General features: G+C 38.3%; 1 protein-coding gene and 1 long non-coding RNA gene across 3 annotated transcripts in view; both read right to left on the bottom strand.

Annotated features, from left to right (window-relative positions):
• Window positions 1-4893: 4893 nt before the first annotated feature.
• Window positions 4894-25186, bottom strand: part of pipox (pipecolic acid oxidase) — a 33417-nt gene continuing 13124 nt past the window's right edge. The window contains exons 6-8 of one of the 2 annotated variants that reach the window (XM_085130781.1): window positions 15480-15629; window positions 13114-13189; window positions 4894-5965 (exon numbers count right to left, since the gene is read on the bottom strand). In XM_085130781.1, coding sequence (XP_084986907.1) covers window positions 5835-5965; window positions 13114-13189; window positions 15480-15629 — 357 coding nt within the window. In that variant the 3' untranslated portion in view covers window positions 4894-5834. Of the gene's footprint in view, window positions 5966-7414; window positions 10233-13113; window positions 13190-15479; window positions 15630-25186 lie in introns of those variants that run through there. The other variant, XM_085130780.1, reaches the window with a different exon arrangement.
• LOC146504635 (uncharacterized) lies at window positions 17608-24800 on the bottom strand. The gene is made up of 2 exons (XR_014868704.1): window positions 19372-24800; window positions 17608-18618 (listed from the first exon to the last, which is right to left on the bottom strand). It is a non-coding gene; the product is annotated as an uncharacterized LOC146504635 (long non-coding RNA).

Raw genomic sequence — 25186 nt, 5'->3', positions numbered from 1 at the left:
CTTACACTTGCATTGGCCTGAAACCATCATGACAGCATCTTCTCACCACAGTGAGAGAGACAAACTGACGTGACACTTGCAGTAAGCTTGGCCAAGTGGAAAATACTTCTGCTGTCACTCTCAGTGGCTCAGTGTCTGCATGTCTCTTATAGCTTTCCAGTCTCACAGCAATGAGTGGAAACTGAGTTCTGTTGGCTCACTCCCTTCTGGGAAATCGTTTTTTAAAGAAATGGTACTTCTGTCTGGTCCTCTACATTCTGGTTGATAAGTTAACATTTTAAACATATTAATGAGTGAAAAATAAGTCAGGAAGCCCATATCTGCAAAAAAATATTAAGTGCAAAAATATCTATTAAGTCAAAATAGCTGATATGCTCTTGAATGTCACTCCAGGAGACATTTTTGTACATCTTGAGATATTAAAAATGCCAAAAGTCAAATTTCGCACATCTAGTTCAAATGTAACACTGTTGTTGCTTCATCGGTACATATTATTGGGTGTCAGCACAGACACTAATAAGACCAAAACAACACAAAAGCCTTCATCACTTTGGAGGTGTGTGCCAAGTTTCTCACTTTTAAACTTTTTTGTCCCCTTAAATACTTCCTCTTTCTTGGTGAGTTGCCATGCTAACAGGATGTTTTCATAAAAAGCATTAGGGTCAAAAGTTCAGACCATGTTTAAGATGAATCCAGTCAACCTGCGAGGAGTAGTACACAAAAGCATGAAACATGACGCTGCATGTTTCTACCAGGTTACACTCCAAATATTTCTATTGGCTTATAGTCTTGGTATATATTGTGACTGTTGTCACAAGTTGGACGTTATAATTCATCAGAAGTTTGGCAAGATTGAACAATGTATGTGTGAATGACAGAAAATTACAGCTTTATGGTGACTGATTGAACATGCCCCACAATGAAAAGTCAACAGCTTTACACTTTGCACTAGCGTCACCAAAGTCTGTAGCTGAGACAGACCAAATATGAAGTTTTCCTTTTGATCCCTAGAAGAAATCTGAAGAAGTACGCTGTCTGAAAATCACAATAAAGTCTTTTTAAAATCAAAATGGTCCTTTTGAGTTTGGTTATTGTTTTGGGGTTTGCGGTGTTACACATTTGTGCCAGATGGTGGAACAGTGGAGCTATGGTGCCATTTTTACCCTCCCTGTTTGAAACCCATCAAGATACGCAGGTTTTCATCTATTTTAGAGCATATTTTGGTCCTCAAAATAAAAAACAGAGCAGTATCTGCTCTGGTTGGTTGTTGGTACATGGGACTTAATAATTACATTTAAATAATTCAAAAGTTATTTTTAGAAGATAAATTTTGTGTTTTTTAGTATATCATGTCTGTGAAGGTTCTCAGTCATCCAGGTCATCGTAGTCAAAGGAGCTTGCAAAGAAAAGCGTCTGGACTTCTTTAAGTTACTTGAAGACGTTTCACCTCTCATCCGAGAAGCTTCTTCTGTTTAGTATATCATGAATATTTCTGATGACTTGATCTTTTTTCTTCACTTTTACCCTGCATACAGGACAACTGGACAGAAAACAGAACAAAGCACTTTCCTTGCTGCGTAGGTACTGTTCATTGTGTATATCAGTGCTTTCATCACTAAAAATATTTCAAGGATGAATGGTAAAACCTTCTGTAGAGTTGCTGTTTTTTGTTAAGTTTTTGCTTGCTTATATGAATCATTATTGGTAGTTATACTGACACACAAGGCTCTGGACAATAAGTAATGCCATAGGTGAACCACGAGGCATTACTTATTCAGGACCTTAAAAGGTGCCAGAGTTATATTAGGGTATCTAATGGTCGAGCCATGAATACTCTTCATATACAACAGTAAGATGTAATTTTACGAGCTAGATATTGTTCTGTAAGCAATGTTTCAGTTGATGATCATTCGTAGTTAAATATTTGCATTTGAATGTTTAATGTAATTCTAATTCTTGCATTTGTATAATGTCTCTTTGCTCCCATTTGCAGTCACTTAGAGGCAAGGGAGCAAATGGCTCGGTGATCTCTGTCGTTTCACTGCATAATTTTCCCATTCCCACTGATGGCCTTGGATGGCATCCATTGTAACAGGGCCTCTGATTAGTGATTAAAATGTTTACTGGTAGATGGGGAAATGGAGCTGGGCAATAGTCCACCTCCATAGCCTAAGCACGCAGCTCTAAGCACGCAGCTAGCTTCACACAGACAGATTGCTCAGTGGCTGATATCTTTTTAACACCATTTAGTTGATAAAATGATGGAAATCCAGGGAGGGTGGGTCACTGATGCATCATCCACCCATCCATGTATACACGCATACATATAATGAATATGTCATTAATTGTTGAATTTACAATAGCTCAACAATGTGGGATTACAGTGTTGCGTTGTGTTGTTTGACCAGAAAATAAAACAACAGTGATAACAGGCCTCATTGAAAACCTTTACAGAGTCTGACCCTGGTGTGTGTGGTGCAGGATGGAGGTGAGCGTGACACACTGTAGCCACTAGTCTCACAGAGTGAATGAATTAATAAAAGATGTTTCATAAAATACATTTAAAAAGATGCCTGACAAACAGTTGTAAAAGGTAAAAAAGTATTCCTCTTTATTTAAATTAAGATGGGATTATGTCCCAAAAAATGTTCATGTGAAAATGTGCTAAAGATCAGTGTTGGTCAAGTTACTTGAAAAAAGTAATCAGTAACTAACTACTGATTACTTCCCCCAAAAAGTAATCCCGTTACTTTACCGATTACTTATTTTCAAAAGTAATTAATTACTTAGTTACTTAGTTACTTTTTAAAAACACGATTTACAACCTGACTAGGTGATAAAGTGATAGATCTTTCAGCCCAATTCTACTTTTTCTACATAATCATCATACAAAATGTAATCAAATGGAAAAGTCTCTTTTTAAAACTTGTTTTATTAGTTTTAATCTTTTAACTTTATGCATCAAGTAAAAATTAAATTATATGCAACATTCTCTGACTGGAAGAAATTTGTTTAACATTTAAACCTATTTTCTGCACATTCCAGCACATAAAATAATTTTTTGTGTGTGTTTACACTCAGTCTTTCAAATAAATGCAAGTAAAACACAGCAGAGAATAAATAAAGTCAAAGACTAGCGGTCCTGTTGCTCTATTTTCACCTGTAAAGCAGGAGTGGGGTAGGCGGAGGTTTACCCTGGTGCAGGTGTGCAGCGGTCAGTGGAAGAATCCGCGAGTTTCTCTGTGAGTTTCCCATTACGTCGTTGCGCACTCGGAGCTTGTTTAGGGTTTTTTTTCGCTGTAAAAAGAAGTTTTCTTCCCACGCACAATGGACACTAATGTTTTTGTCACTTTTTATGGAATCAAACTCAAAGTAAGGTCAGTACTTCCACGCTTTAAACGCTGCACGCTCATACTCTCTCCCGCACTTGATATATGATCCATTGTTGATCTGCACACAGCTGTTGTCACCAACGTGGCACTCGCTTACGTCACTGTCATGAGACATTCTCGCAAAAAAATATCACGTTTTAGTAACGCAGCGTTCCTACGGGAATGTCACGGTCTGCCGGGGCAAGCCGTGTGGTGATTATTTAGGACCCGGACGCGGCAGCTCTGGTGCAGGTGAGTATTTATTTACAAAAGTAAATACAACAGAAATGGCGCGGGTGAAGCTGTAACAGAAAACCTAAACTGTGCAAACTAACAAAACAAACCAGAACAAAGATGCAGGGAGGTCCGGGGAAAATATACACAGAGAGATGGATGGAGAAACGCAGGGAGACCGAGGGGAAACAACACAGACGAACCAGCAACGACTAAGACAGAAGACACGACTTAAAAACACTCAGAGAACACAGGGAGATTACACACAGGTGGGGGACACAGCTGGGAGTGATTAACGTGACGAGACTAGGGAGGCAATCTGAAAACACTCACATAAGACGCAGACCTTCACAATAAAACAGGAAACACACACACACGCAAAGACACAGACTAGGAAACGCGGACTTAACAGAATCACACTAAACAGAAGGAACAACAGAACCAAAATCACTAATAGAAAACACAAAACGCTGGGTCAAAAGGACCCAGGATCATGACAGGGAAAGTAACGGTAATCTAATTACCGTTTTTGCAATAGTAATCCCTTACTTTACTCGTTACTTGAAAAAGGTAATCAGATTACAGTAATGCATTACAAGTAACGCCCATCTCTGCTAAAGATAAATATAACTGAAGCAGAATTACATAAACTAAGTAAAACACGCAATGAATTCTATCCATGTCTGACTGAATGTTTCAATGTGAATTCTCTATGTTAAGAATAACAAAGTGAATGTAATGAAATGATTTTAAAGTTTAACCTTTGTGTTTGTTAACTCTTGTAAGTCAGATAAGGTGTGGGTGGGTGGTGACTGGATGTCAGCGACTTGATTGGACGGCCAAAATGTGTCCCCCACCTCAGCTCCAGCTGAGCTCTTCATACCAACCGACTGACAGAATCAGAGCTATCAGGACTTTTCAGTCAGAGCCGAAACCAAGAAAAACTGTTTTTTCCCCCTCGCTCTTTATCCAATGTTTTAAGTAACAAGAACCTTTTGTACTGTGTTTGGACCACTGTCAAGCTGAAAAATGAAGTTATTCCCAATCAGATGCTTTCCAAACCACATTGGACAATAGATCCAATGACGAATACGTTTCTGTAAGATCACCAAAACACTGGCTAAAATGCAACCATGAGCCTCCACTGTGTTTTACAGATGGCTCACTCACTGTTACTTACCTTACTACTGACTCCCTCCATTTGAACTGGGCCTCTTCTCCCAGTGTGAAGACTGTCTGTGCTGACTCCTTTGCAAAGGTTTCTTTTAATAAATCTCAGAAAAAACTGTTTGGCTTCAACACTCAATTTTATTTTTCACAACACCCTCAGGTCCTGTGTCAGGTCTTTGCTGGATTTCCCCCACATTCATTAGGAACATGACTTTCACCAATCATCTGCCATAGTGTTTCAGGCCTGCTGCATCTTTTGTCCTCAGTTTGTCAAGTTTCCTCAAACCTTTAGGAATATCTTGCACACCATGCAAAGATGTGCCATGTTTTTAGCTAACAACTCTTTAGTAAAAAGGAACATATTTAAGCCTGTCAAACAGTTCTGACATTTTTCTTGTAGATTCAACTAAAGAAATGGGAACAGTGTTTTTGTGACAGGCTGCTGATAACAAAGTGCCTAAATACACAATTTCAAATGGGTTCTTTGTCAAGTTGTCTGTTATACGCAGACACAACCCTGATTCCTGTCATGAGTCAGGTGCCTTTTTTGCTTGATTCACATTTAGGTCTGTTAGTAGCGTAAGAAACAAACAAATCCTCTGAAAATGGTCAGACACAAGAACTGGCCTGGAAATGAGCGAAAGTTTTATCAGAAGTCATTCAAAACTTTCCATGCTATCGTGTTTACAGACAGAATTACACATGCGCACTAATGCTACCATAAACATGAGCCTCATCACAGCTCGTAAACACTCTACAAGCACTACTTTGTGCAAATCAACTCAGGAGCTTCAGATCAGAGGATTGATAGAGCCCATCTATAATGTTTGTATAGTAATTATGGAAATCACAAAATATTAGTTAGAAATCAGATCATGAGAAAAAGTCTATAGCCTAGTTACATGGATAACAGCACACATATTCATTATGCTTGAAAGCATTTGATTACACTTAGTGTCAAAACAACACAATCATAGAATTTAAACATAGTGATTAAATGAATTTACTAAAATTATAATTTAGCTGTTATTATTATAAAACACTCGCTGTGTTGCAGATCTATAAAGCTGAGTTCGTTTTTGTCTGGAAGCGTCTTATGTGGAAAGGTGAAAGGTCATAGGAGGGCACTTCTCCCAGGCTGAGTTCACACAGAAGCTTGCCAATGATTGGTCCGAACTTGAAGCCATGACCTGGAAAAATAAAGAAGCCGTCATAGTGAGCAAAGCACAAACATAGGTCATCAAGCTGTGTCAGATCAATTGATGTCTTGATGTGAACCAAAGCCAGGCACCTTGCAGTTAGAATAAAAATAGCCTGTATTTCTTGGGCTTTGTCTGAATAAGGCGCTGGGTTTGAGATTCACATGAGTGAACACATAAAAGAAAAGCAAAGCTGTTGCAACTCCTGTCACTGAGAATATACTCACTTTAGTGAACAACACCAAATACTAAATTAGGGGAGAGTTGTCCTTTCTCGGCGTAATGGCTTCGTGTGCCTTAGCTCAGGAGTAAGATGAGAGAAATACTATTTTTAAAATGAGGCGTCATGATTCATTGTTTTTAGGGTCTGAGAAGGAAATTGTGAATATCAACAGGGCTTGAAGGATGCAGCACAGTGCCATCTGACAAAGGTCTCAAGGCTCCTGTGGATTCTGTCGGGCTTTGAAGTCATAAAAAGCTGCCTTCGACAGTTTGGACCTGTGAATTTTCATCTTGCCAGAGAAGGAGAATGGAAAACCTAGGCCAAGCCTACAGGACGATATTGTAGCCATGGCAACCGTTCTCAGTACTTGCTTGAAAGTACTTATGTCACGCATTAATGATGAATGCATGAAGTGAAGGAGAGAACAGAAGGAAACACATGTTTCTGTGTTACGATTAAGGCATGTGAACTTCCTCAAAATATGAACTTTGTGAGTGGAAGGATGGAGACTGAGCACATCCTGTACACTTAATAATTAACAATTAGTAGTATTAGTTATGATTGCAATTGGAAAATCGTATTTTCTCTGAAAACATGTTATCAATTTTACTGAAAGAATAAAAAACAAACAAATGAGGCCACTACACAGTAATTCAGCCCACTATTTGGGTCTGTATTTAAGTAATTTAATCATCGGATGGCTCCCCTTGTAACTTGGTAGCGACAAGCAGGACCACTGATGAATCCCACTAGCCTTGGTGATCTAATAGATTTTTATTTAGTGCTACTGTGAGGCTAACATTTTTGGAGTTTCCTCTAGAAAACTATCAGGTTAATACATTTTGACTTAATATTGGAAGGTCATTTATTAGCATCTACTTTATGGTCAAAGTCTGGCATGGATACTAACTATTGGGTTGCCAAATGCCACTAGAAAGGCTTTAGTTTTTAATGACACTTGCTGAACTCTGTTCATAGACACTAATTTCTGGAAGTGTTCCTGAGCCCATCTAGTGAGTTTCACAATCGTACATTGAGGAACATTTTTCTGAAATTGTTTGTACAATTTATAGATGCAGCTTTTGCAGGTTGGGAAATCTGTGACCATCTCTACCTCTGAGAAACTCTGTGTCCACCTATTACAGGAACACGCTTGGTGAGTTCTTTAAAACAAACTATTCTTTCACAAATGTTTACAAAGGCAGAATGTATAGCTATGTGTTTTTGTTTTGTTTTGTTTTACACCTGCTGCAATGAGTCTGAAACACCCAAATTCAAAGATGAAGTGTGGCCTGATACTTCTGTCCATATATTAGAAGAGTGGAGTGTAGAGAGAGCATAAACAGATAAGACAAAATACAAACTGGGAGGCAAACAATCTTCATTCTCACCAATAAATCTGTCTTTGATTTAAGGCACATAATTAAATTAAATTAAATTAATTTTGGACTTCCACAAGATTTTGGATACAGTATACATGCTTTTCTTAGGCATTATCATTTGAAGGCATACCATACATTTTCATTGCATTGATACTCGACTTTATCCATGCAGCCAGATGACACACATTAATTCGTTATACTGCAGGAATGGCTTAAAGCCAACAATCTAGATGACTTCTAATTTCCTACTTGTACATTCAAATAAACAAGATGTTTTGTTCTTGGCCCTAAAAATTGTAGCATCATGATGTCTGGTTGGCATTAACACTGACAAATGCTGGACTCATTCCATGTGCATGTTACACAAACATGTAGACTGCTTTTTGCATTTGTGCAATATCTCTAAAATGAGAAACATCCTACGTCAAAGTCATGCTGAAAAACTAGGATAAGCATTTATTACTTATCCCCATCTTATCTTAATAAACTCAGAGTATCCGATCACCACAATAGACTACTAGCTTATTTGCGGTCCCTAGTTTTCAGCTTCCAGGCCCCACTTCTGTGGAACCAGTTCTCAGCTTGTTTTCTATGAGACAGACACCCACGCTACTTTTAACTTCAGGCAGAAAACTTTGTTTTGAGAAAGCGTATAGTTACGTTACAGTAGGTGCTGGAGGCTTCCCATGATGCACTGAGTGTTTCTTGTTCACTCACCTAAAGCGGCTTGAGGTGACTGCTGTTATGATTTGGTGCTATGTAAATAAAACTGAATGAAACTCAAATACACACATGAAGACTTGCAGCAAAATATTCCTGGTGAAAAATGGCAGCAGTGCATGCTGGTGCACCTCTGCAGCACTTGATGCTCAGGCTAAGTACAGACCTACCATTTCCTCCATGGCTGCACATGTGCATTTGGTGTGAAGCTCTACATTTTTAGCTTCATTACTCATACACCTCTAAGAATAAGATAAAAACAACAACCCCATTAATACGTAATCTATATTTGCAACATTTTCTATTGCAGGCCTGTTAGCCCAGTGAGCGCATACTTGTCTGAGAGCAAAGCACTGGGAGCAGGATATTAATTACAGTTATAATTAGGTAAAGGACACGACTGCATGAAGACATGGAGAGGTGCCAGGAGACACTATAGATAACTGCAGGAGAGGAGAGGTGGAGTCGAGCAGGCCGCATGGGAGCCTCTGGCATGTTAATTAAAGAAGAACACAAATGTAAGAATAACAGTGGTTAAGAATCCTGATGTCTCCTGTGAGACTGAGGATACAACTATTAAGTAACTGATGGGTCCTGGAAAATCTGTCACTGGGCCCTAGAAATTCCCACTATAAATGCAGTTTACCAATCAATCAGTAAAGCTGCAATAATTTTTATATTGACCAAAAACAAATAACACTTCTGATAACTGATTCAATATTTGAGAACAAATGATAATACTGGAAAGTTTTGTGCAGTAATAAAATTAAGATTTGAATGTATGAAGATGGGGATATTATTAGACTTTTTGAATATTTTGATAAAATTATTGCTAATTACAGCTACTCAGTGATGTGTATTAACTAATTCAGACTTGACAAAAAACGTACACTATTATTACACTTGTCAATAAACAATATTTCAGACTAGACCATCTTCAGCTGTTGCTGTCAAAATGTCATAAAGAATAGCAGATTTTTGTGCTGGACTTCTTATTACTTTCTCCAAAAGGCTCCCCGAAAAACCTTCAGAGATTAGAACCAGATATGAAAAAAAGCTACATTTTTATCACATTAACTTCCTGTTAATTGAGAATTGAGTGCACAAATCCTGATGTTCAGGAATGGCTGGATGATATGAGATCATGATCAGTCAACATGAATATCAAATCACGTCGTTATTTCTGTCAAACTTAAAGGTTCCTTTTTATTCGTAAGTGCAGATGTGAAAATAAAAGGTTAATTTTGGTTAAAATGTTTATTTATTATCTGTCAGAAACTAAACTGGCCACTTTTGCCACCGATCTGTATTTATGGGAACAATGGCAACCTCATACTGTGCATATATCTCATATTGTGCATATGCACAATATAAGACAAATGTGTTACCTAGATGATAGTACAGATTTTAATATCTCTGGAAAACTGCATCTCCATTCTTGGAAGCTCTCAGACTGTAGATAATAAGAGGGTTTTAAGTGCATTTAAAGTCTTTAGACAATAGTAAGAAATATAGATTATTTTCTTTCCTTTTGGTTGCAAAAAAAAAAACAATTATATTGATCTATATAAATTATTAGTTAATCCTAAAAAATATGATGTCCCTTATTTTTGTTAAATAACATTAATTAAACTGTCTTACTTACATTTACTAAATCTGGCTCCTCTTTCCTTCTGCTACTACTCTTCCTTTGTTTTGTCCTCTTTAGGCTGCTGCTCTGACAGAGGTTAAACCCTTGATTCCCCGAGTTCCGAGTAACACTGCTGTTCTTCCTGGAACAAGCGATGCTGATTAATTTAGCTGCTGCTCCTGCTGTTTTGGAGTTGGCACTCATCTGCACACATCTGGTGTACACAGTGCCAGCACACTTCTTGCTGTTCTTTGTCTTGAGCTGTTGACATTTTCATTTTAACGACGCCGCTGACTCTGTCGACTGAATCAAAACACAGACATTGTTTGTTTTGTTTGACTGCTGTCACGGAGTTTTGCCTTTAATAAGCGATTGTGAGGATAATGGCTTAATACAGTAAAGGTGTCAACAAGCCTTGTCAGCTAGTGTCATGATGCTCAGATGAGCATCTTTAGCTGATAATCCAAAAATGGAATAGGGAAAAAATATTTTAAAAAACAAACTATTATTTCAGTGTACTTTTTCAAAAACCATTTGTACCAATTTATTTGTTTAAAAAAAAGAAGAAAAGAAAAATGTAAAAAAAGCACAAAAAAAAAAAGAAGAAACAGGCTGTGTATGTAACCAAGGTGTGTCCAAAGGAGGTTTGATGAGATTAATGCTGGCGGAAACTCGTTGATCTTGTAAAGTCTTCAGTAAATTTATCGTTTTTTTAAAACTCAGTGCTACTGTTTCTTTGGTAGCACAGCTTCACATTTCAGCTCTTAAAATGTAGGTTTGATCCTTTAAACATGATATCTAAGTGCATCTAGAGACATTAATGAATTATATGTGGAAATCAGTTCATGTGAATATTACTGACCAACTCTACAAACCATTAATGCACATACGTCTGATATGATACTAAAATAAATTTAAACCAACGCAGAGATTTTTCCAAAAATATTTTTGACATTGTCTTGATAAAAATTGTTACTTGTGTGAAAACATTTTCAGGTCGTTTAATCTCACGCCACACTGAGGTAGACTGTGGGCGATACAAGCCTTATTTTATATTTCACATTACAGTACAAACACGATTCTCAGGCAGGTTCTGTCCCATGATGCTTACAGAAAGATAATCTGTGTCACACCTTAACTTACATATTTACATTTTGGACGTAATAAAGCAGCCATAATGATGCTGGTGATTATAGGATAGTGGCTGATGTGGAGTGAAGCCACGGTAATGACAACGTGTACAACCATTGCAGATGTGAGCAGGACAGACAGAACAACTGACGGGAAAAGTGTGGACTTTATACCAGTTTTTAAATTGTGTTGATCGGCCACGTAAAACCAGAGTTATGATAAAAAAATCTGCAATGTTTGTTTTTTTCCTGAATACTATCGTTGTTTATATTTACTGCGGGAAGAAATGGTAAAAACTGCGTTTTATAAGAAAAGCGCTCGAAAGCACGACCAAAACACGGCGGTGTTTTGAGATGTAAGAGATTTGCGACGTTTAGCGTTTGTGTAGTTAGTGTGTAGTGTAGTCAATAGTTTTGTTGTGTGTGTCAGAACAATGAGGCGACTGCTGAATGTTACAGGAGTTACAGCAGTGATACATCTCCTGTTGTCAGGCCTGCAGGTATCAGGCTGTTGTTCTCCTTTATCTCATAGTGGACAGAAATCATTTTTGGAGTGACACAAATAATTTGTGTGGCATCAGATTTGATGCAGAACAGCTATTTGTTCTGTAAATAGTTTGAAATGTTTATTTAAAAAACTGTCTTGGCTGCATTTTTAGATAAACAGCTGCAAAAAACTTTGTTTTCAAAACTGAGTTACTTTTTTGGAGAAGTAACTCTATAATTAATTGCCCAACATTGGTCATTATATCCTGTATTTTGCAGACAGAGAGTTACAGGACTCTCTCCCAGACCACAGACTCAGACTCATGATACAAGTCGGAGCTTTATAGAAAAAAAAAAGAAGATAAAAGAAAGAAAGTTGTGTTTTCAAAATTGGAGTTAAAGTTATTTTTACTTCCAATAGTGTTAACATACTGCACAGGCCATGAACAAGATTTTTTAATATTTTTATTGTAAGTGGGCTAAAGCACTTAATTAAAAGTAGTCTAACATAAATGTAAATGCTGTAATTTAATCATTTTAATAAACCATGTGACTTGGATGGATTAGATGCTGGTGTGATCACAGTGCACACGTCTGCTGTCGCTCACAGTGGTCCAAGGGATCGCTCAGGGAGTTTGTGTGTTCGCTCAGACACATGAAAAATTAGAGGGAACATTGGTCATCCCCCTGCCAGGTGGGCAAGCAGGCAGGCGAGCACTGCCTGGACACTCAAGATTTTGAATGTGATAACTAGAGAATGAAGCGATGTAGAATTTTGAAATGGCAATATTTTTAATATCACTCCAGGACCAAAGTAGTTCAGTAGGGTGATTAAATCACCCAGTGGTACACAGTAGTACTTATCTGCTATAATATGATAATTAAACTGTAAATAAAGCTAATGCCAGCATTCAATTTCCCATTTTTATAAAATGAATCTCTTTGCTCAATGAAATATTGTTAAAGGGACTTTTTCCAAAATGATTTGTTGAGGAAAAACAAACTCAGTTGAAGCTCATATTCATTGCGTTAAATCATTATCACGAGCATCTAAATGGAACTGCTGCAAGTTTATCAACTACAACAGACTCAGAAACTAGTTCAGGAAAATGTCATTTTGTTTTGATTTTTTGTGATTTTGTTTGATTTGATTTTTTTGAAGAATTAGAAGGGATTAATGCAGAGTGTCCACAGCTGCAGGGTTTCCTGAGTGGAGAGGATACCTGTCTAGTGTTCACGATTACTTAGAATCCACTTTCCCACAGAGCCCATGTGCCTGAGGCACCTTACCTTGGTTCTTCGTTTTCAATATTAACTATTAACACAGATCTGGTTACGCTGGAAATGTCTCAAAAGGAAACGTCTATATTAAGAAATTAACATCTGCATTGACAGCAAAAAAATATTACCATTCCTATCTATACTTTGGTTTTTTGTGTGGTTTGAATAATCAATTAATTAACAGTAGTTTTGAATGAATAGAAGCTATTTATCCTGACAAATATGGCTAGAGTTATATGTGCTACACATGTTTTCTTTCATTTTTTTGGAGCCATATTGTGCTGTACCTGAAAATCCTGCTCCAATCACGATGTTGCTGTATGCAGGGTGGTAGTCCAGCACAAAATGATGGTCAGGCGTTAGCTGCAAAAACAATAAAATATGAAGAGTTAGTAAATTTTAAAACAACAACAACAAAAAACAAAGAAGTCTATTTCTTCTTCAGTCACCTTTCTCACTCACTATGTGTTCACAGACATCTCTGCATTGAATCATATCTGTTATTAATCTCTGTCTCTCTTCCACTGCATGTCTTTATCCTGTCTTCCTTCTCTCACCCCAACCGGTCACAGCAGATGGCCCCGCCCCTCCCTGAGCCTGGTTCTGCTGGAGGTTTCTTCCTGTTAAAAGGGAGTTTTTCCTTCCCACTGTCGCCAAAGTGCTGCTCATAGGGGGTCATATGATTGTTGGGTTTTCTCTGATGTATTATTGTAGGGTCTACCTTGCAATATAAAGCACCTTGAGGCAACCTTTATTGTGATTTGGTGCTGTATAAATAAAGCTGATTTGAACACACTCAATCTTTACACATCTGCTCAGCAGATCAAGTACATATGCACTCAGCACCAGCACATCCACATCTACATATTGCATCCCTATGGAACATCCTATCAAACGTTCTTTTTTCCCCCTCACCTGACTGATGTATGTATTTTTTTTCCTCATTTATTTCAGCGTCACATGCAGTGTGCAACATTAGCTGCACACACACAATTATGGGCACACTAAGGTTTGTCACATGGAAAGTGCATGGAGCTGGCTCCAGAGAGAAGAGGTTAAAGATAAGACACTTAACCACCTTAAAAACACTACAGGCAGACGTTGTTTTATTATAAGAGACTGATAGACCTGCTGCAGCTACAGATGAACTTAAAACACCTGAGTTTCCTGATGCGTTCTCAGCCTGCTATAACTCTAAGCAAAGGGGAGTAGCAATTTTAATACATAAAAATGTTAATTTCACAGTACTCACAGTTATAAAGCCATTAAATTATCTATGCTTAACAAAAAGTTATGTATTGTAAGTATATATGGCCCAAGTGTTGACGACCCCTCATTCTTCCATGCTTTTTTCACTGCACTCTTTGAACACCTAGATTGCTCACTTGGTCTTAGGGGCGATCCCAACTTTGGACTAAAGGAAGAAATGGACAGGCTCAATAGAGCAGGAACTCCTACTCTCTTGAGCCTCACTCCTGGAGCTGATTTGCTCTTCACAGTCCACCAGCTGTGGGACAGATGTGGTTGGGTATCTGTGAGCTAGCCTTTGTTCTTTTCAAAAGAAACAAGGAAGTGACCTCACCCCTTACGTCTTAGATGTAGTGGTAGTAGGGCTTCCCATTATGAGACTCCTCACTTTGTATTCAGAGAACCAGGGTTACCCTGGTAACCAAACTTTGAGTAAATTAAATAAGTGTTATTTTCAAAAAAGCAGTGAGATTTAATGCACATTCATTCAAGAGTGCTGCAGCCTCTTTGTTCTGCTTCTTGTGGCCTTGTGAGCTGTTCCTGTCAAAGTCTTTATGAAAAATGTTTCAAAAACCTGTTTAACTCGATAAAGAAGCCCAGTGTATATGCATAGTGACCTCTGACAGAAGACCAAATATGAGCACAACAGAAGAGACTAGTTATCTTCTTAAGAATGACTTGTTAAGTGAGAAAAGAGTTGTCAGGATTTTCAGAGATATCAGACAAGGTGGCCAAAATTTTATTGTCCTATTGCTTCAGTATGTGATCATGTGTTGGTGAGCAGCTGCAAAACCGCTTTAAAAAAAAAAATACATAAACCTAGTTCTGCACAGCATAAGATGAACCTTAGAACAGCATTAAAACCTGACAAGAACCTAAGTACAGACAGAAACTCACACACTTCACATTTTTTATTATAAACTTCATTTATTCTGATAAATCCCCTTGATACTGGATAGAATATATAATCGATCCAGAATGCAGAATAGAATAGAACACATTATCCATTATGGAGAAAAGTCTGCATTTTTCATTTTAGCATTATAAATGATATTTTCATTGTTGGCGACAGACAGGTTACCTTCAGTTTGCTTTTTGCTTAAATACCAACAGAATTTTTTAAGTTTAAACTAGTTTTTGACAAATTACTAAAACGTTGGTGTTTTCTTGTTTTTATGACTGGTGGGCTAACACATTTGTTGATCCCTGTCTGTGGTGACGTACAGCAGACAGAAGAAGACCTTTTTAAACCTTATTTTGGGACACAGCTCTGTTTACTAGATTTGACTGGTGAGTCTATAAACGCAATACACAATTTATGCAGTAAATTTTCACTATAGTTTTTTTTTTCTCTGCACTTTCACAGATGAAGATGACAACAAAAAACACAATGTTAACACTGTACCGTATACAAGCAGCTCTCCACTATAGCAGGTTCAGGGATGAGGCCAGGAAAGCAGCGGGCGATGTAATGCTGGAGAATCTCAATATCAGACTTGTCTTTCTGCAAATCTCTCTGGTCTGGGTCTGTCTTGCTGCCCATATGGTAGCACACCTGTAATCACATCACTGGTATTAGTTCTATATGAAAGTACCAAAAACAGCATATTTTCAGTGATATGAGGAGCAGAAGGACAGCTGCAGTATTGTGAATAGAATAGCTTTGCATTCTGTTATTATGTCATAGTAACAATATTGCATCTGAGCATTTTGTGTTATGTGACCGTGGAACTAATTGTGGCGTTGGTGTTTATATCAATTGAATGACAACAGAAACACAGCTTGAATGGAACTATGCACAAGTTCACTGCAAACCTGGTACTTTTTAAAGGTGCAGGTGCACACAAGAAGGTCTTTGTTCACCATTTTGCAGTTTAGCAGGCTGTCTCAGATTGTTTTTGCAGCACCGATTGGGGTTATTCAGAACTCAATAAAATGCTTTATATTAAATGTAATAAGGCACGAGCATGTTCCACTCATTTCAGTAGCTACTGTCGGTTAGGATGATCTACAAAAACTTCCAAAGCATCTTTTCTTTGTGATGTTTTTATAATCCAGGTTTGACACATACAGTCTTGCTCGGAGACTAAAGGCAAAGTGAGAACCGTGAGAGATTAAAAGAACTACTGCTTTGACTTTTTTCTTTAGGTTTTCTGCTTGGCAGGTCCCTGCTTTAAAAACAAACAAACTACAGATGAGAAAATGCCACCGTCTTCTGCTTCATTTTGGCATTCTTTCAAACTGTTAAATGGTCCAAGCATTGCTAGCTCTGGTGACTGTGTCTTCGAGTGAATAATGCAACGTGGCATCACCATCTGTCTTCCCGTTCTCTTCTGTGCATGTGGTCTGCTATTAGACTGTGAGCTCCTGCTGGCTTGCCATAATGCCCAAAATAGAGATGTGTCATCGGATGACATCAACTCCAGCACAAACCTTACAACTAATATGATGCCGAGGGAGAACAAATCACATTTTAAAGTCCACTTTGCAACAGCATTTCTGTTTTTAAAGAAAAGCATTAACAGTTGTGTATAACAAAACATAAAAAACACTTAAAGTTATCTATTAATTGCCTTAATTAAGTTCTTTAAAACAATAAAATCTAAAACCTTTTTTTCCAGCTTTGATAAATAATGGTCAAATGTTAGCAAGACTTACTTGTGAATTTGGATATACCCTCCAAACATGCATAGATTCATAAACTTTTAAAGAAAAACAGAAAACGTCTGAACAGCAGATAAAATGTGGAAAAAAAGAAGTGAACAGTGTTCGGCAACAATGTTGAAGAATGACCCATCTCCTAGAAATGTACACTTAAAACTTAAAACTTAACATTAATTACAGTACCAATTAATTTTGTCAGAAGGACAATTATATTATTATATGCAGTTCATATGTATTTGTTTAAAAGAGAACTCCACAAGTCATAACCCTACAAATACAGAGTATTAGGGCTAGAGATGGACCGATCCGATATTACGTATCGGTATCGGTCCGATACTGACCCAAATTACTGGATCGGATATCGGTGAGAAATGAAAAATGTAATCCGATCCATTAAATATCAAAAAAGCACCTCACAAAACTTGCTACATGGCGTAACTCGGCTCATAACCTTAGCACGTCGCAGCAGTGTGCATCACGTGATAGAGCAGCTGTGTGTATTTATAGCCTCGCTACCAAACCAGCATTTCATCTCCGAGGAAGTTATCCCAGAGAGAAGTAAAGCAAGTGTGTAAGTTCATCTCTGAATGTTTGTAAAGCATTCCCACGTTAAGCTTAACAACTGATATATGGAGCGACTGCCTCTTCTCTCTCTCTCTCCTGCTGCTACTTCAGTCGTGAAACAGCTTAATGATCAGCTGATCGGCTTTTCTGTCGCAAGTCCGTCTCTCTTCTTAGTTTTTGGCCCACTTCTCACCAGAAAGAGGAAACCAGTGGCTGAACAACAGCAGCACTATTAAGCTTGATAAGCTGTTGTTAGAATTTATTTAATATTACTTTCTACACCAGGATCTTTTTCTACGCAGCTGACGGCTGGTAACTGTGCAGGGACGGATCTAGCAAAGTTTAGCCAGGGGGGCCGATAGGGCATGAACAGGGAAAAGGGGGCACAAAGACATACTTTTGTTTCTTATTCTCATTTAAAATGTCGAGCTTTTAATAAATAATTATCTGACTCTTACACCCAAAGTTTTAATCTGATGTAAAATGTATAGAAGTCCATCACTGTATATAGTAACTGTTGAGTCTAATATACCCTAGTAAGCTATAGTACTTTTTCCTTTGGGAAGGTACAATCTGTGCAGTCTGCAATTCTGTTGAAGAAAGATGTTGAATCTATTTAATATTTCTTGAAAAATAATTTATTTTTGTGCATTTTCCCCCTGCATCAAATTAAATTTGATTACATCGATTAAGCATCATGAGATGGGGGGTGGTTCCCTATTTTTTTTTTTTGCTGGGAGTTTGCAACCCTATTAGTTAGGTTGCTTAATATATCTGTTAAGTACTCTTTAAAATACCAGAATAGGGAGGATGGAGCAGGTTTAAGTTTATTAGATTGATCAGTGTTGCTGAACTATGAAATATTTTGGGCGCAGTGTATTTTTTTACATACAGGTATAACAGAATAGCTTTAGTGTTGTTATTTATTTAAACTTGAGTATAAACTTATACAAAATGCAGCAAGATATAAAAAAAAAAACGTTTTATTGATTAAAAAACACACTATATCGGATTCATATCGGTATCGGCAGATATTCAAATTTATGATATCGGTATCGGTATCGGACATAAAAAAGTGGTATCGTGCCATCTCTAATTAGGGCCACAATACTGATCACCTGAGGCGGGGTGGTGGCACAAAAACCGCATCTGGTCAGAAGGAAAAACACAAACTTGGAAGAGTTGGTCAGATTTGTACAAGATAAAATGGTTGGCAATGGATAGATGCAAGGCTGGTTACAGCTTTGTGCAGTAAATGCTGGATTACAAGACATGATAAGACAGTTGATCAGTTTCTTTCACTAAGATACCACACCCTTCTCCTCTGCCCAATCTACACATTATTGTGGATGTTGGGATTCTGAAACACTCCATCTACCATTTGTTTCACCAATTCAATTCAATTCAATTTTATTTATATAGCGCCAAATCACAACAAAAGCCGCCTCAAGGCGCTTCATAGATACAGAGAAAAACCCAACAATCATATGACCCCCTATGAGCAGCACTTTGGCAACAGTGGGAAGGAAAAACTCCCTTTTAACAGGAAGAAACCTCCATCAGAACCAGGCTCAGGGAGGGGCGGGGCCATCTGCTGCGACCGGTTGGGGTGAGAGAAGGAAGACAGGATAAAAGACATGCTGTGGAAGAGAGACAGAGATTAATAACAGATATGATTCAACACAGAGAGGTCTGTTAATACATAGTGAGTGAGAAAGGTGACTGGAAAGGAAAAACTCAATGCATCATGGGAATCCCCCGGCAGCCTACGTCTATTGCAGCATAACTAAGGGAGGATTCAGGGTCACCTGGTCCAGCCCTAACTATATGCTTTAGCAAAAAGGAAAGTTTTAAGCCTAATCTTAAAAGTAGAGATAGTGTCTGTCTCCTGAATCCAAACTGGAAGCTGGTTCCACAGAAGAGGGGCCTGAAAACTGAAGGCTCTCCCTCCCATTCTACTTTTAAATACTCTAGGAACAACAAGTAGGCCTGCAGAGCGGGAGCGAAGTGCTCTAATAGGGTGATATGGTACTACAAGGTCATTAAGATAAGACCAACAGCATCTATACCCTGTGGGTCCTGTGCTTTCATTTGGAGCACTGCCTAGTTATGTTGCTTCATCAGAGTCTTATTGCCAAAGGTCAACAAGACCAAAGGACAATAAGCACAGATACTCTATTCCATAAAGGTAGTGACCCTTGTAACTTAAATAATCACTGCCCCATCTCAAAATTATCTTGCCTAGCAAATCTTAGAGTCTCTCTTAGTGTCAGTTTCACATGTATAGTTCATTTACTCTGGTCTAAATCAGTTGATGATTTTGTTGCTTTTCCCTGTGATTTGACTTATTTTCACACAGAGTTATAACCTAAGTGAACTCCAAGCACACCATAATGTCTCACCACAAACCACGTGACAATGTTCAGTTCAATCATTAGCAAGATGTGTCTGGGTGGCAGCAATAAAACTAAATACAGCAAAAAAAGTGCTGTGTTCTGAACTACTGGAGAACATGGTGTTCTCTGGAGAACATGGTGTTCTCTGGAGAACATGGTGTTCTCCAGTAGTGTTTGCCCTCTTACTGATTTACTGTTGGATCCTTGTTTACAATTAAAAGTTCATATCAACAAGATATTAGATATTAGACAAAGCTAACAGGTAAACACAAAACACAGTTTCTAAACCTACACAGCCCTGTGTGAAAAAGGGATTTCCCCCTAAACCTAATAACTGTTTGGGCCCTTAACAGCAACAACTGCTACTTTTGATACATTTTAGAACTCTCTTATCACACAAACTTTAAAACTTTGTTAAAACTAAGTACACGATACTTACAAGGTCACCTAAAAATATCCAGCCAACAGTTCATATTCAAACATTCATAGTCATGAAATTTACCATGCGGATGACCTCTCAAGAAAAGGCTTAAAGGCTGCATATGTCAGCAAGTATGCCACACTCACCCATTCACACAAGCACTGTTTTTATGCTTTGAAGTGCTTTCTAACTACCATTCACACACATTCATACTCTGATGGATGAATCTGAGAGCAACTTGGGGATATTTGGCATGCAGACAACCTTCCGATCAGTAGATGACCTGTTCTACCTCCTGAGCTACAGCCACCCCAGTATGTGTTTCTTATCACAAAACATTTTTTGCACTTTTGTTGGACAAATAGATCTTGATCTCAATGAGACTATTTAAAGGATGCTAAAAACAATAATGATGACCCTAAATTAACTGTTTATAGCAGTTATGTTTATTATTATTTAATTAAAAAGTTATATAAAGTTCTTTCAAATAAAGGGTAACCAGTTATCCAACATGATTTCTACAATATAAAAGGATAAATCATCTGACAGAACTGAATATAATTTCAGTAATATGCCGTTTGGCATTGTTGTTCACTAGTTAGTACAGTCATCTCACAGCAGGGTGGTTTTGAGTGCACTGAGATTCAAAAGCACAGGGAACACTAGGCTGAGTGGCCCACAAGAAAATTAATAACATGGAGATAAGGAAGTGAAAAAAGAGAATGTAGGCATATGAGTGAATAAAGAGCTCAATGAACTTACAAAGAAGATTAAATAACTGTTTGTTGGTAATTTTATTACTCATATTCTTTTTAAAATATTAGTTATTTTTAATTTATGATATATTCAATAAAAAGCAGAGAGGACACCAGTGAAGACGTGCAAGTAAAAGGTCAGATTTGAACCAGACCACTGCATTTGGCCCTGTTTTTGCCCACATGTGACCCAGCATTTTGAGTTTATTTTTGTGATTTCTTATATTATATTGAAAGGATATCAAGTTCCAGTATTATTATTAGTTTTCCTTGAGTTTTAGGTCTAGTTTAGGTTCTTCTATGTCTCTTTAGTTATGAGTCTTTTCCGGTCCTCTATGTGGTCTGTCTTGTCCTCAGTGCTTTTCTTTCAGTCATGCCTGTGTGCTTGTCTACCTGTGTTCTATGTTCTTATTGTCTAGCTGGTGTTGTCATGTCTACATCTCTCTATGTTTCCTGTTTTATTTTGAAAAGCCTGGTGTTTCCATGGTCGTGTCCAAATTGTAGACCGATTACGTCACAGACGTAGACTCCTCCGAATGCAGCCGACAAATGCGTCCTCCTTTTCCCCGAATTTGAAGGATGGGTCAGGTTGTCCTTCGTGGCCTACCATATCCCAGAATTCATAGCGCGGCTCAGCCAAACTTCAGTTTCCAACAATGGCGGCCGCTACTAAGTTTTAAAATTACTCTTACTAATCTTTCTGGGTCACAAAATAAACTTTTAACATATTTTCAGGCGAGAAAGCAGCTGTGTAAACATCAAATATCTGCTCGGTTTATCAAGATATCGCATATTTGCAAAAGTGCTTCGACGTTTTCGGAGACGTCTGCTACCCACCAGGTTGATAGCTAGCCGGGAGCTCGAGGGTCACTGAAGCCGCCGAGAATATATAAGTCACTTAGACAACCTAAAAATGTTATTGTTGGGCTTTTTTCAGTGTTTTGTTTGTTCATGAGTAAATCGGTTTGGCTGAGATTAAAGTTATTTGATTAGATTCGATAAAATAAAACTTTATTAATCCCCCGGGTGGGTTCCTCCTTGGTTTTTACACAGTTGACTAAACGTAAAACAGAAAACTGATTAAACAGAAGTATGAGACAGTCGAGAATTTACGCCAGTGTCCTGTTATATTTTAGACAGCAAGGAGCAGACGGCTGAGTTTATTAAACTCCACCGAGACAGCGCTGACGCTAATCAGAAGGCTAGACCGTCCAATTTCACAGCCGTTTACTTCCGGCCTACCCGACCTTCTGAGGACCCGGCCCACGTAGACCGCAAAGGCCGGGTCCTCAGGAGGATGCAGCCCATGAATTTGGACACGACCTGCGTGAATGAGGTCACTTTCTTGTTACCCATATGGCGCAGAGTAACGTGTACTCAAAACCGGATCGCAACAAATTGGCGCTTTCGCAAGTACGTTTGCTGATAGTAACGCCATGTGATTCAACTAATAACACAAGGATTTCATCATTATTGAATCTGTGCATTCATTACTGGATGTAATACCGGTAGCTTAGCTGTAGCATTTGTAGCTGAGGGCTTCAGCTTCCGGGTAACAAGGAAATGACGTCATTCACATAGATTACTGATTGACATGGCTAACTCGAAATTTTGAGTTAATAAGTCGAAATTTTGAGAAAAAAACTCGAAATTTTGAGAAAATAAGTCATGGATTCTTTTGTGTGTGGCAGAGACGGGCTTCCACAGAATTGATTTGAACACATATGAAAGTATAGCAGGGAAGAACCGTGGAGTTTTCTGCCTTCTCTCTTGTACCTTGTGGCTTCTAGCCTATAAAATGACAACCTTGCAAACAGCATTTTTAGTTTTTTGTCTGCTAAACATAACTTGAATTTTCTCAATAAGCCCATGAATTTGGACACGACCGATGTTTAATGTGTTTAGTTTTACTTCCCCTGTGGCGTCATTATGTTTATTCTAGTCAGCTGTTTCCCCATATGTTCCTACTTCCCTACACACAAACACTGTTTTCCTTCAGTCTTTGTCAGGTCGTCTGTGTTTCCTCCCACCACGTCACGTCAAGTTCCATGTACTTCATGTTTCATGTTCTTGTTCATCATAGTTTCTCGCACGTTCCTGGTCAGAATAATGTTGATAATGTTTGTTATCACAGTTACCCAGTGTTGGGACTAACGCGTTATTAAGTAACGCGTTACAGTAACTACGTTATTATTGTGGTAACGAGCACGGTAACTAGTTATTATGCCAAAATCAGGAACGCGTTAGTCGTTACTGGGATTTAGATAGGGTCGTTACTCGTTACTTCGTGTGGTGGCTATCGCGGAGCTTCCACAGATTCAGTAACATTAGCAAGTGGTGGAGGCAGCAGGTGGAGGAGAAGGAAAAGAGACCCGAGGCGGCCGCCGGTCCAAGTGTGAACTTCAGGTAAGAAGTTATGACCTGCAGTCTATCTGAGTCAGATATAAACCAAGTTTAGGTGGAGTTTATTTTCGTTATTCTGACTTTTTCCGTACTGCGTACTAGCTAGCATGACGGAGTTTCTATACAGCTGGGTGGGTGCTATGATGTTAATGATGTTGAACTTTATTCTGTTAAGTTATTAGAGTTGCCAACTGTCCCGTCTGGTATTCAGAGAAAATATTATGCGTTTCTTATTGAGGTGAAAAGGAACAGTTTGTCCCGTAATTCAGCTACAATGAAAAAGGCACAAAGCTGGAGTTATTCTGTGTCTTTGCTGCACAGCTGCCTCTTCTTTCATTCTCCCCCCTCCCTCTCCCGTTTCTACTTCAATCATGAAAACTGATCAATGATCAGCTGATCGGCTCTCTTGTTTGTTTATCGCCCACTTTGTGCCAGAAAGAGGAAACCAGCCAATGTTGCGTTAAACAACAGCAGCACGTTTAAGCTTGATCAGCTGTTGTTAGAATTTATTTAATATTAATTTCTAGTATCGGCTGATGTTTGCTGGAGCCACAGCTGTATAGCTGCTGGTCATGATGTCGGTTTGTTTATCTGGTGAGAGGGAAACATGAAACCAGGAGATGTCCTTACTGAATCATCAGAGCTGAACAGGTGATGGAGAAACAGGTTTACCTTTTAGGTGACATGGATGAGTTGAAGGGAAGTTATGAACTGTTTCTGAGAGACAAATAACACCAGGATCCTTTTCTAAGTAGCTGACAGCTGGTAACTGTGCAGGTGTGGATCTAGCAAAGTTTTGCCAGGGGGTCAGGTAGGGCATTAACAGGGAGGGGTGGGCACAAAGAAATACTTTTCTTTCTTATTCTCATTTAAAATGTCTCGCTTTTAAAAAATAATTATCTGAATCTTACAACAAACGATTGATAGATTGATGCATATATACCATCAAGACAGTGTACATCACTGTCACAACAGTGTTTGTTTTCATTCAAAGGCTTTATGATTTTTCCTATAATGGCCGGTCTCTAGTCAAAACGCCCGGGTCGATTTTTTGTCCCAGTCCAGCTCTGTATGCAGCTCATCTGCAGTCTGGTGTTACCTACATCTTCCTATTCAGAAGGCAGAATTTCAGAGTTCCGAGTACAATCAAAGCACCACGACTGCAGTTTTTGTGTTGGATGTAAAAGGCGCACATGACGCTGTGACGTAGGCTAGAATCATGGCAGCAGTCAATGACGGTCCAGGCGTGGGATTTCTCTCGTGGAAATATGCACATTATCTTTTCCTTTCTATTGGTAGGTGGCACAGTGCACTTGTGGCAAGTAAGCAAACTAGAAGACTGGCAAAGTTATGGAAGCAACACATTAACAAGAGAATTCTGAGTAAAACCAAAGTTACTTTCCCTAGTAACTAGTTACTTTAAAAGTAACGAGTAACTTGAAGTAACTGAGTTACTTTTAATAGAAGTAACTAGTAATGTAACTAAGTTTCTATTTTAAAGTAACTTACCCAACACTGCAGTTACCACAGTTCAGTCATAGTAATCACAGTTTAATTTTTCCCAGTTTAGATTTTAGTTTAGTTTTCACCCTGCTCGCCTTTGCTTTATTTTTTTATTCATTGTTTTCCAGCCATAATAAGTGGCTCGCTTTTTGTTTAAATCCAGTGTTTAAACTCGTGTCCGCTCTTGGGTCCTCCTTTCCACTCCCACAGTTCAGCCACTGAACTTAAATAACACCCCTGTTATACATATCCATAAGCTATCCTCTGGTGTCGTTGCCTTCATTTGATTAAAAAAATGTATCTGGTTGAGTACACAGCACAGATTTATATACCAATATTGAAGTGCTTGAAGCATTTACTGAGACAACAAAACCAAACGAGGAACAACAAAATCACATGTTGAAAT

Source organism: Neolamprologus multifasciatus, chromosome 14 (genome assembly GCF_963576455.1).
Source record: "Neolamprologus multifasciatus chromosome 14, fNeoMul1.2, whole genome shotgun sequence".
In the NCBI taxonomy this organism is placed as follows: domain Eukaryota; kingdom Metazoa; phylum Chordata; class Actinopteri; order Cichliformes; family Cichlidae; genus Neolamprologus; species Neolamprologus multifasciatus.
This window is presented reverse-complemented; position numbering and strand designations above follow the sequence as displayed.